This window comes from Pelmatolapia mariae, linkage group LG14 (assembly GCF_036321145.2).
Source record: "Pelmatolapia mariae isolate MD_Pm_ZW linkage group LG14, Pm_UMD_F_2, whole genome shotgun sequence".
Classification (NCBI taxonomy): Eukaryota; Metazoa; Chordata; class Actinopteri; order Cichliformes; family Cichlidae; genus Pelmatolapia; species Pelmatolapia mariae.
The window spans coordinates 5,002,240-5,015,959 of record NC_086239.1 but is presented as its reverse complement, the minus strand read 5'-3'; the positions used below and the strand labels follow the sequence as shown (position 1 = coordinate 5,015,959).

The window sequence follows — 13,720 nt, the reverse complement described above, 5'->3', positions numbered from 1 at the left end:
TTGTCTTGTAGTACCCTACTGGCCACAGTGAATGCTGCACGGAATCTAGTTACTTCACAAGAGAACTCTCTGAAGATTTAGGTCCATTGACCAAGGTATATTAAGTCCTTCATGGACTGCTCCCCTCATTATGTCTTTGTATACATAATGTCTACAATGTATTCTTGTGATTAAATGCTCTGGTGGTTCATTCTTACCAGGTGACAGCCTGGTGATAATGAACAATATATCTTAAATTGTTAATTGCTAACAATTTTGTTAACAAGATACATTTATTTTTTTAACAAAATTATATTCATATTAAAGACCATGTTTAAAACATACCATTTGTGATGGTTGTCTCACTTCACTTTTATACTCCTTTCTGGCTGAAGAATTGTCTTCTTGCCAAGCTCAAGTCATTATTTATGTTGTTAATGAGATGTTCTAGCATATAAATATAGACAATTTACAAAATTAATTGTGGTTTGCATTGCATTGTGTTTTATGACATTTGCTATATTTTACAGATTTCTGAGAGAACACATTATGTTTACTTGTGATGGAAATGAACAAAAATAGAAGTGACCAAGGCCATCCAGTGGACAGAGCTTAACTTTAAAGAAAGTAAAGATTTAACAGCTGATGAAGATGTGACTGAAGACAATGTCTTCGTCTGGATTCAGGCCTGCTTGGTTATGGGCAGCCTCCCCTTTGATTTGATCATATAATGTGATTTTTGGACACTGAACACCAGATTTGCAACAAAACAGCAGTATTTTATGTCTTTGTAGTTATAAAATCACAAATTACTCCTCTCCTGTGTAGTAATGCTGTCATCATGTTTACTGAAAACTGAATAATTACGTCTCTGCAATTGTCACACTTAGCAAAGCTGAGTGGACCAAACTGCATCCACTTCTGACCTGCAGGCCCATTCTTTTTAAATCCCCATGCTGTGCTATCTATATAATATGACAAACTTTAGAATGCACCGTGGATGGGTATACTCCTAGATATTTCATATACGATCTCAAAATATATTATTGTACTGTGTGCCATCGGTGCATAGAGATTCTCTATTTTATTCATTCAGTCCACAGATTTTTGTTTTGTCACCTCAGTTAATTCAAGTCACAAAACCTCCTGAATATTTTTGTGGTGCTGTTGCCTTCTTTGTGTGCAAATATCTAATAAAAGATCTAATAAATAATAACTTAAGTAGGTTAAATTCACAGTTACCTACTTTACTTGAGCTTCCCTTTTTATGCCTCTCTCTATTGTTGCTTCACTATGCTTTATATTTTACTTCATTATCTGACAGTTTATACTACTTTTGGACCTTTGTATATAAAAAATAAGTCATCCAGTTGTGCATAGTACAACTAAAAGTATTAATTAGTTAATCAATTTTTGATTTGCTTTTTGACAAAAACAAAGGACTAGATTGAGAGACTGCATCTTAGCTCATACAAATGCCCTCAAAATTGAAAATGAAACCATATGGCATGGTCATTTTATTTTCTTTTATTTCATTATTATTTATTATTAACAATAATTATTATTACATTTATTGCCTCTAGGTTCCATCCTTAGACGGGAAGGGATTGCTTTTCATTGTTATGCTGATGAATGCCAAATTTATTTGCCACTAAAGCAGAAGGATGGCATCGCCATTTAAACCTCTTTTGGCATGTCTAGATGACATTAAAGTGTGGTTGGCTTTAAACTTTTTAAATTTTAATGAAAAGAAAACAGAGGTGTTGGTGTTTTGACCTAGTGGGCACTGTGAGTCCTCTGTTGATTTGGGACCCCTGGAAGTTTATTTTAAACCTGTTATTACTGAACCTTGGTTTTAAGTTGGACAGGGATTTTAAATTGGACAGCCAAATTAGAGCAGTGGTAAAGTCCAGTTTTTATCATTTAAGGCGACTGGCAAGAGTGAAATCTTTTCTTTCAAGGCACCTGAAACAGTCATCCATGCTTTTATTTCTTCCCATCTGGAGGCAGTCTCTCTTCAGCTGAAGGATAAAATTATATGGTTTGAAAACGCCATGTCACTGCTTTCCTCATCCCTTGCACAGATCAGTCCACATGTTCATAGCATGCCTTTTTTTTCTCTGAAATATGCTGAGCAAACCTGTATGCAGATGGAGAAACTTCAGTTTAAGAGATTGTTGTTGACATTTCTTATATGTCAATCAGCGTATCACCACTGATTTAGTGAGTAAATGTTTATTCTCATTCAAACTGTTTTTCTGCCTTCTTGCAGTTTAGCACTTTGGTTCATGAACTTGCTAGCTAGCCAGTGTTAGCCTAGCTTTTGTATCACCGATGCTCACTGCTGCCTCTCAGCTCATGTTGGTTAAAAAATTAAAAACCTTATATAAAAGTCTGAGCAAATTTACTGTTGCTCATTTAAAATGGAAAGCATTGCAGAAGCCAAGACGAAACATTTCCAGAGGGTGCAGCCCTTAGGGGTTCGGCTTGTTTTTAATTCATATGAACTTTTATAACATATTAACTGTATATTCTTAGATGCCGCATTTATTCTAATGCTTTGTTGCTGCTTTTGAATATCTGTGGCATCTGTTAATGTCAAATCTAGCCATTCTTTAGCAAGCTGTTTTTACATTTAACCAACATTTCTGTTTAATTTCATTTTAAATAATACTAGTATTTGTTAGTTTTAATAGTATTTGTTTTGTAAAAAAATATTTTCGATTCATGTTTTGTTGTGAAATTCAAAAGCTATAAACCAGATTAGGGTTAAAATCTAATTGGGCTTTATAGCTGAAAATAAAGTAATTTAGCTTCTTCTAAACAAATTAGTTAAACTCTACAATTGAACCATCAGAAACATTTTTGGGGTAGCATATGTTAAATATAAATATACATACAATGGTTTATCTGGTTATTGTGCTTTTTAGAAACTATATATTGGAAGTTAGCTTTTAACAAGCATGTAATGATTTCATTTAATTTAGGTGGTCTCTCTTTTTTTTATAACACACATCTCTTTAGGCCTAAACTGACATTGGCAATACCACGCATTCAGACATAGTAGTCAATAGTATTTTTAAATGACTATTTTTTTTCTATTATTTTTATTAATAAGTTCTATATGTGCTAGTCTAATTAGTTAGTATGAGGTGTACATTGTGTTTCTATATTTTAAGCTATAATGGTTGCAAAGTCAATAAGAAGCAATATCAGCTTCCAAACAATTTTCTTTTTTTTTATCCCTCTGCTTGCTTTCTTTGAGGCTCTGGACCAGCACTCCCCACATTACATCAAACCCTTGCAAGAAGACATCAACTGAGTGGTAAGTGTTTTGGTTTTCCAAAATATTAATAATCATCATTGATCGTGCTAAACTTTAATCATACTTTAAACCAACCTGTTTTACTTCAATTTTGATTTGTGCTTTGGCTTGGGGAATTTTATTTTTTACTGATCTTTCACCTTGTGGTGCCAGGGGCGCATGCCAGACAGACCTAGCACACCTGAAAGCATTCTGAGGGAGGCTGGGGACACTGAATTAGAATGGCCAATGTTGAGGCTCCTGCAAGGAGCTGAGGCTGCAAGATGGTTGGTGCCTGTCATGGTGATAATCACATCAAGTTGAAGAGAAGTACTGTCGGGATTGGTTAGACATCAGTTGATAGCTGAGTGTGGAAGGGTGGGAATGTGACAGGGGATTTCTTTAAATCACCCTGCCGTTCTTCAGCTGAGACGTCTGAGTTAGAAAACACTAACACACTGCAGTTCTTTACTCGCGAGGACGGTCACACACAATGTACAATGCATACTTTATTAATCCAGTAGGAAATTAGTCCTCTGCATTTAACCCATTCACTCAGTGAAGCAGTGGGCAGCCACCAATCCAGCACCAGGGGAGCAGTGTGTAGAGACGGTACCTTGCTCAGGGGTACCTCAGGCTAGTAATTCGGTGGATTTGAACCCCTGGCCTTACGATCATGGGGCAAACACTCTACCTACATCACCCCCTCGAAATCTGTGGTCATGGTCCTCAGCTGAAAAGGGTGAAGTGCCTACTCTGCATCATGGATGAGTTGCTGCCCTGATTGGAGGAGTTTATTTATCGCAGGGTCTTGTTCACGAGTGAACGAAGAGAGGAATGAGAGATCGACAGATGGATGTTGCTGCAGCTGCAGTGATGTGGACGCTATACCAGTCTGTCGTGGTGAAGAGTCATTCAAGAGGGGTAGAGTAGAGTTGCTACTCGTCCACATCGAAAGAAGCAAGTTGAGGTGCCACAATTGTTTATATCAAATTTACAGTATTTTTTTACTAATAGTGTAATCACGCAGCTAGTTTGTCTAACTTGAGATCTGTTCTATAGGAAATGCAGAAATACATTTTTTAAGAAGCCAAATAAGTTGGTGTTCTAAATTCAATTCAATTTAATTTTATTTATACAGTGCAAAATCACAATAACAGTTGCCTCAAGGTGCTTTATATTGTAAGGTAGACCATACAATAATACGATTGTTTCCTTCCAGGACACCAGTAGTGATAAGCCCTCCGTCACAGATGGTGTGGTCAGTGAAGATGGTCACCTGCAGGTTTGAGGTCATTGCACTTCCAACCCACATCCACTGCCACTGTACTTAAAGGAAGTTGCAACAATGTCAAAGACTTTATTGAGGCACTTACATTTGGATCGCCTAAATCCATGGCAGTCATTCAGGCAGTAATGCCAGGAATGGAAACAAACCATCCTTAAAATGTTACAAGACACAAAGCTTCCGTGTTTGAATGCAAAACAAATGTGTTGTTTGAACAAAAATACATTTTATATTTATTATATCAGCAATGTAACTTGCAATACAAAGTTATGGGAAGCTTAAACTTAGTTTCAGAATAATTAAATCTGAGAATTTGTCTCAGTGTAAGGTTATTAAAGGTTTAAATTGTCTTAACAAATAAATATACAATTTAATTGTACTAATATTTAAAATCTAATGGGGGAATGGGAATATACTTGTTTGTTGTTAAACATAACAGTGTCCAGTATGTTGGCTGACATACTTTTTTGCATTTGAAAAAAAAAAGGCTGGGATAATTTTAACTGCATTGCAAGTGCTTTTAATTTTTCTTTTTGAATCATACTTGTACTAGAAATCTCTTAAGTTTAAGGATGATAAAACATAATGTGATTTAGCTGCATTTATTTGTATGTAAGGAAAATTAAAAATAGTAAGTCACCACAAATTTTTTTAACTTAGTAGAACTTGAAATGTTTGTCAGTGGGGTAAACAATTAGTATTGCTCACTCAAAAATATCAAGTTATTCTTAGTACTGTGTACTCGCAATGAATAAGCTGTCCTTACTTAGTTATCTTAAGTGAGCTCTACTTTAGTTCTGGGAACTAATTAGATTTTACAGGGCATAGTTAAATTATGGATAATGGAACCGCAACTGCTGACACTGCTGTCCCTGACAGTGAGCTTTGAATGCAACCATCATGGTCAGAACATCTAACAGTCAGGTAACCCTTGGCTACTGGTAGGTTTTGTATTACAGAGTGCAAGAAAGGTCTGTCGGAAGATGTATGTGGAGGGGCAGCATATTTTATTATTTCGGTATAAAAGCATGAATGGACATTCAAGTGTTTTTTTGTTATTGTTTTTTTTATTTCATCCCCACATGATCAGAAATGTGTGGAGGTAAACAATGCCAAGTTATTGAGCTCAAGAGGTAGAGACCAACACGGTGAATTCTTAATATACATATTCACAGTGTTGCCGTGACAAAATAATTAAAAATAATAACAAAAAAATGCATTTTCCTTAGACATATCTACAACTGCTGTACACACAAGTTATAGTTAAGATGACTGCATTTCTTTTAATTGTTACAGGATTTGCTGTCCACATCCTAGTTGCAGGGTAAAAATCAAGAAAATATATACATTTGTATGCAAGTTTTTTTTTTAAAAAATTTCACAGCCTTAGAAATGTACAGGCTAATACAATCCCTATACAGTGTTTTTTTGTGTGGTTTTTTTTGTAGGTTGTTGTAGATTTGCTTCTCTATATAACATATATATACATAGTTATATTCTGAGGTGTGAAAAGAATGCATACCATAGGACACAAGAACAGAAATTGATAACAAGTCTAAAAATATATTAAATAAATTACGTCAAAAACTTTGTTTCTCCTGAAGACAGTGTACACACATGAGAAAGAGCAGGGGCACATATTTGCACTGGATTACCATCTAGGGAAAAACATGTAGAAAAGACCATGTCATTTTTGAGATGTTCATGTGCTACTTTTCTCCTGTCAGAGAAGAGCTGCTTAGTACAATTTTTGAAGAATGTCTATAGTATGTGATGACAGATTCAAGTAGAAAGAACAAGGTTAAAACAAAATATACTGCTGGTTTAACTGCCAGTCACTCGTTTTCACCAGATCAGTTACTTTGTATTTAGACAGGTTCCGATTGGTCCTTCTAATGAAAAAGCTTTCTTCTCATCAGAGGAAAGCTACTTTAGCTCACTATGATTTTAGTTCTTTGAATATGTATTTTCCAGTCTAAGTCTGATTCTTCCGTTGCTGTTCCATTCCAACAATCTACATGTGATAACACACAAACAAAGCGTTGCTTTGGCTAACCAACAGCCACCCAAAAAGTCAGTGGCTCACAAAAAAATTACAATTTTAATTATTTTTCTGCACATTTTCTTTTTACTGTATTGACCCAATTTATATATATATTCATGCCATTTCTGACATGAAGTCTCTGAAATGTATTTTGCATTTTGTTATTGTATTGTCACCAGACCTTGTCATATTGCAGTCTTGCTGCAGAAAACAGCCTATTGATGACAATAACAATTTCTTGCCTGCAAAAACGTTTTAAAAAGTGTCAATGTGTTTGTTAACTGTTAAAGTTAATTACATGACAGTATTTACCCTCTGCTCTTTTCTTCTTGCTGGCGGGGTAAGGATGTTAAAAGGTAGGATAAAAAATGTGGCTCACATGGCTTTGGTTAGATTAACTTACAGTCTCACTTGTGAGACTTGTGAGCTTGCTAATGTCCCAACAGAAAAGCTATACTTTTAATGTGCTCATGGAAAATAATGAATAGCCAAGTCCACTTAAATAGGACCCAGACTATGAAGAACCATAAACACCCGGACTTGCATCAGCTCTGTTTCAGTGCAGAAAGTGTACAGTACACAGCAAGTCCAGCAAAGGTTACAGAGAACAATGGAAACCTGATATATTTCAGCTCAGTGCAAGCTTCTAGGTTATTTTTAATAAGAAATAATTCTCTTCAGACTCTTTTGGGAAAAAAAATAGCTCACCTTGACTGAGAATGTCCAAGAGGGGAACTTTAGGAGGCACATATGTAGATAAAACACATTCCTTCATTATACAACAGTTTTTCAGTCAGTCTGATGGGACTTCTTAAATTATATGTGATTACTGAACGTGTTATAAGTAGTATAACTGATATGGTTGGTCAAACGAGGGGGTAGAAATATTGCTGTAGAATTGTTTGTTCTTTTATCATTACAGTCACTCGTTGTATGCATCAGAGGAGTTTATTTTGTCTAGTCTAGAAGCAGGGTTTTAGGCTAATTCCTTCTTAAAGTTATTTCCTATTCATTACAAAGCTTGTCTTCATGAAGCATGCAAGTGAGCATTCACCAGCGCCACCAAAATGATCTCTTCATATATATTTTCAACTGCAGATTCCATTTAATTTTGCACAGAAATTAAATGGAACTGAACACTTTACCCAAGTTCATGTTACCAATCAGAAATGGTGTGTTGCTGATCTTCTCAGTAGGATGTCTGACTCTTTCCATGATAAGTGGGGAAGGTTTACAAATTCAGACAGGCTTATCGTCATTACCTTCTTTAGGCCTCATGTACAAACATTTGTGTTCATTCATCTGTAAAATGATGCGCAAAATATGAAATATGACCACTAACCATTTAAATTAACTTATTTGCTATTTTGGAAATGTGACAATCATGGTGTATGGTGACAATGCAGACTCAAGGTCTACATTGTCTTACATTTGGCTAACGATCTATTTACACAGGGTGAAAGACTAGTTTACGACCAGTAATAAAGGAAAAGGTGTTCCCTGACTGATCGTGAGTTGTAGGAGGTTGACAGCAGTCCCTGGGAAAATGATCACTGAAGGCCCAGTCACACTAGCTTAAAGACCTGTTGGTGACCCCCCTGCTAGGGAAAAATGTGTATTCCCCAAAAACTTAACGATTGCTTTGGTCACTATGATATTGTATATTTTTTTGAATGGATGTGACCGACTTATAGAAACACTTTCCACCTACTGTCTGCACTGCAGTGAAACCAGAAAAGTGCGACACAAACTGGAAAAGGAGGCTGTTTGTCTTCAAAGTAAAAGGTTTGCCTATTTAAACACAACTATTACTGTGAAGCTGTGAAGGTAGTAGTTTTAGCTCAGGAGGTAGAGTAGGTTATCTATTACTCGAAAGGTTGGTGGTTCTTTCTTTGACTGCTCAAGCCTGCATGCCAAGGTACCCTTGGGCAAGATACTAAATCCCAAGCTGCTACCGATGTATTCACTGGATGAATAAGTGTGACTGTCAGACTGTCATGTAGACAAAACATAGAAAAAAATACTTGTGACTGCCAGTGCCACCTGTCAGCCTCCCAGTAGATACCTGTGGTACCTACTAGATACCTGTGGTAACAATTTCAAAATCCTATGTCGCCTTATTCAAAATCCTAAGTTATCGCATTTACAAGATTTTCAAAAAAACTGAGAGCCTAACTCTGTTTTTTAATATCAGCACCTATCAATTTTAAACTTCCCATGTCACCTCATTCTGAGTTGTCGCATTCACAAACTTGTGCGTCCACATCTGCTAGCAAATAAAAGAATCACTGGGAAGTTTTTGGTGCAGCATTTTCTTTTCTTTGTCATATTTAACCCAGCAGGAGCCATGAAACTCCAGAGACCGCTGTCATCCAGTCACTAGCAACTGGCTGTTGTATCACATCCAATATGGCTGACAACTCTCGGGCAGTGTGTGAATGGAAAACTTGACATAAACATTAACAGTAATAATTACTTTCCTGTAAGCATTTTCCATTTTTCCATTTTGAACATTTCAATGAATTTTCTGTGAAAACTACAGATAGTTTCAAAATCCACTGTAGCAATTTAATTTAACTGAAACTTACTAAAAGGGGGGAAACTTTTGTATCTTTCTTGGACAACAGACATCCTATGCTGTATGTTTTGTAAGCAAATGACAAAAGGTGAACTAATTCCACATAGAAGGACACTATGAGAAGATGATGAGTAATTAATCAGGAAACATTTGGTCTGAATTGGCTGTGTGACAAGCTATCACAATTTTGATGTGCTGGAACAAGACATAAGTAAACCAAAAAAACTTTCACAGCATAAATAGATGGATCATATAGTTGCCTGTATTTGAATCCAAATCTCTCCATGTTTGGTTGTTCCCTGTGTTTTCAATAGAACTATTTAGAATATGTTGGTCTTAGGTTTAGATTTTTTTTATCAGATGTTAAATAGGCAAAATTGTCCAAAATCAATTAGCACCCCTTCTGTCAAAAGAATGAATACATGAAAACTGTCAAATATGCAGTGGGGCCACAAGGCGACATTTTTTTTAATACAAATGATTAAAAATAAATAAAACAATAATGCTACAGAGAGCAAATTTGTAAAAATTCTAAAATATGGGAAATTTTCAGTTGCCCATAATAATAATGTTACAGTTGATTGTCAGAATAAAAAGTGTGGTTGGAAATAATGCAGAAAGACAGAAATGACGGGTGCAAAGTAGCCTAGTTTTCTAAATTAATGAGATGGTGATTGCAGAATTTGTAAAATATACATTTTATATATCATTTGTGCACAAACACTATATATATACACACACACACACACACACACACACATATATATATATATATATATATATATACATATATATATATATATGATGTGTGTATGTTCTCAGTTTGTTTAGAAAAATTCTGTACAAAGCATTATACAGAGCTTTTCTGTCATTAATTTCCATTTAAACCCTCTAACACACCACCATAAAGCAATTATCAGTGGACCTTTCTTGATTCCATTTTTCAGCATAAACCCAGCAGACCTGTGAGTCCTGCTCTCCAGTGAAATGCTACACAGATGATAGAAGACACTGAGACCCTTTCTTGTTCCCAGTTTAGCAGCTTGTCAGTCAGGAAAAATAACGACACAAAACAGTAGCTATTCCCACACCAGCGGAGATGGAGGCATTTCAGAGGGCTGAGCCACTGTGGAGCTGTTCAAAAAACAGGGCATTAAGTGAAAGGAGTTAATATTAGCAATATTTAGTTAAGAGTAAAACATTTGTTAGTTGGACACAAAGGTTTAATACCACCAACGTTAACTGCTAGAGTTAATGATAGTAGTGTACTACTTAGAGGAGCCACATGCATGCTAGTTCACAATGGCATGTTGCTGATCTTCTCAATAGGATGTCTGACTCTTTCCATGGTAAGTGGGGAAGGTTTAAAAATTCAGACAGGCTTATCATCATTACCTTCTTTAGGCCTCATGTACAAACATTTGTGTTCATTCATCTGTAAAATGATGCGCAAAATATGGAATATGGCCACTAACCACGTGACATTAACTTATTTGCTGTTTTTTAAATGTGACAGTCATGGTGGCCTCACTGGAAATGGCTTATTACACCAGAAAAAGGTCTTACAGATTTTATGTGAGTGTGTGTGTTCATCCAGGATTTTGTGTGTTTTGGGATCCTTGCCATGCTAAAAAATAAGTCATTACCAATTAGATGTTTCCAGATGGTAGTGTATGGTGGATCAAATGCTGATGGTACTTTTCTGTGGTCATAATTCAATTAAATTTGACAAGATCTCCAACAGCACAGGCTGATATGGGGCCCCAAAACATGACTAAGTCAGATTTCTGTAGACAATCACTGTATCTCTCTCCTGACATTCTCTGTGCATACTGATGACAATTTCAAGCATAAATTTCAAATTTGGATTCATTCACAAGACCTGTTATTCCTGATTTTAAGTCCAGTTCTTGTGTAATTTGGCATACTTTAGCGTTTTCTCCCTAAAATGTCTTCTTGACTTGCATTTCTGTTGAAGATTAAGTGAACAACAGATGCATCTATCACGTCCTGTGTTGTTCCTGTATCGTTTTTTTCCCCCAGTTGGTAACAGTTTGCTAGTAACTAAGTGTCTAACACTGGTTCATCCGATGCCTTTTTATTGCTTGAATTATTCAGTTAGTCAGGTCACTTAGCAAAAGAAACATTCCTCCAAAATGCTCAGGTACAAGAACTGGCCTGAAAATGGGACAAAAAAGCAACCAATTTCCAGAGAAAACCTTTAGAAAGACCTTCAGCAAGTCTTTTCTTGACTGTTGCTCAAGAAAAAAAAAGTCTGGCTCCCAGAAAGCAGGGTGGATCAAGACTTTGGCACAGTACAGTATCTGTAACTCATGTACACAATATTTAGTACTAGTGTGTGTTCATACTGCTAACAATTACAGAGTCTCCTACCTGATGAAGCTTTTGAAAGCAGCTGATTGAGGATTAATGCAGAGTGGTACTCTACTTCCCTTTTGCTGTTCCAAAATGAATTGATGGATAATTTCTGTAAGAGAAACACGCAAATCATCATTCATTATTAATGATCCTAATGTAAAGCCATTGTGAAGTTTTTTTAAAATATATTTCCCATGCTTACATAAAGATCAGAATTATGTTTTCTTTTCTTTATTATCTTGCTGCAGTCTTGTTACCAGTGTTACCACTCAGAAAAAAGAAAATCATTGCCTTAGCACTGGTATTGGAGTAGAAGAAATAAAACGGGATGCACAGAAGTCAAGGAGTTTCAAAGTTTTATCCTGAAAGTCTAATATTTCAAGCTGTAGCAGCATGTCCCTCTTTATATTTGGGAATCTCTGAGCTCCTGCAATGATATCTCATCAAAATAGCAGTAAAGCAGCAAATTCAAGGTACACAACAAGCCCAAGGCTAGATTTGCATTATTGTAGAGTCTTTACAATACTAAGCACCTTGCGGCGACAGCTGCGATTTGCTGCTATGCCAATAAAATTGAATTGATAATGATCTCTATTGTTAATATGACAGTTGGGTTAAAATGTTTGTAAGGAAAAAGCAGACTTTAAATTTTTAACCCAAGTGTCTGTCAGTTCTATTAACTTATTTTCATTTATCAAAGCCAGGGCTGCAGGGTTTATTTTTGTTGATGTTTATGCGCCTTGCAAATAGAAACAAAAAGAGCAAACAAATTTACCTTTGACTTGTCTTACAGAGCTCAGATTCTTCTCAAAGCCATCATCAAACTTGGTGTTAGTGATGGGCTCAAAGTCACTGGTGTACACACGACCCGAGGATGTGGTATAGCAGCATTTGCACATGCACGTGTGGTAGCGAAGTCGACCCTCGTCTAGATAAGGATGAGCCAGGGCATCTTTGGCTGAAATCCTCTTTGACTGGAGAGCAGATACAAAAGTTAAATGTGTTAAATTTTAAACTGTTACTCTTCAAATACAGGCAAGAAACAATAAGGACTGGTGTGAAAATCACTGAATGGCCCTTTTAGAAAAGGCACAGATTAAACTGTCACATCCCTACTGGACTGTGAGAACACTAACACTACCTCTACACTACTTACATGACCATATCATGACCATATCCTTATCTAAAAGGAGACTGTGTGTGTAGCCACAGTAACCTAGTTTCATCAGTGTCAAGGATGGGTTTGATGAAACTGGACAATGATGGAAATTACAGGATCAATGATGGCATGAACTCATTAAGGATGCTCCTGCTTTGAGAGCTCAAGTAATTGAAGTGGGCTTTCTTTATTATGGTTCAAACTATGTTTATTATTCCCATGTTATTGATTCTGTTCATCTGGCCATAGCATTTTCAGTGAGAGAAACATTTTGTCACTCATCCAAGTGACTTCTTCAGTCTCACCAGACAGCAGATTTTCCCCAACCTGCAGGTTGAATCAACTTTTTGGGATTTCCTTACCTGAGTAATTGAGTATACATTAAGACATATGTGTATTATTGTACACAAGCTACTTAGTGAAAGGGATTCATTTACAAAACATAATTTAAATCAATATATATCAGAATGCCTCACCGGATCAAACACCAGCATCCTGCAGAGAAGGTGCACTGCTTCGTGGGTTGCTTGGCTGGAGAGTGTGTACAGAACAGGAAGGGATGGCTGTAGACCAAACATCACACCATTTAGAATGTTGCCCTCTCTTTCAGCTTCTGGCACATCTTACATTCATATTGTTTCTTACAAGTACAAGAGGAAAAAGTGAACAACAAGCCAACAGTACAATTTTAGATTTATCAGCAATGTTACAAATATATTTTCCAGTTTATCATCTATAGCAAGTTCACATTTATTCAGTGTTAATCCAGATGCCTTTATTTTTGTAATTATTGGAACTTTATTTTTATCTTTTAGAAATATTGTTTCATGTGCTAAATGACTTACGATAACATCTGCGTCCAATACATTTTGTTTCTTAATGTCATTACATTTTTTAAGGCTTTTTAAAGGCTTCCTCAGCTTCAAAACCGAAGAATTTCTGCTTCATTAAGCATGGCAGAACAGAGGATTTCTAGCAATACGAAGAGA

General features: G+C 36.1%; 1 protein-coding gene across 1 annotated transcript in view; it reads right to left on the bottom strand.

Annotated features, from left to right (window-relative positions):
- Window positions 1-4,406: 4,406 nt before the first annotated feature.
- The window catches only part of nlk2 (nemo-like kinase, type 2), a 60,412-nt gene continuing 51,098 nt past the window's right edge, over window positions 4,407-13,720 (bottom strand). The window contains exons 8-11 of the mRNA XM_063492363.1: window positions 13,208-13,294; window positions 12,348-12,546; window positions 11,588-11,681; window positions 4,407-10,327 (exon numbers count right to left, since the gene is read on the bottom strand). Of these exons, the coding sequence (XP_063348433.1) occupies window positions 10,273-10,327; window positions 11,588-11,681; window positions 12,348-12,546; window positions 13,208-13,294 (435 nt within the window). The 3' untranslated portion in view covers window positions 4,407-10,272. The remainder of the gene's footprint in view (window positions 10,328-11,587; window positions 11,682-12,347; window positions 12,547-13,207; window positions 13,295-13,720) is intronic.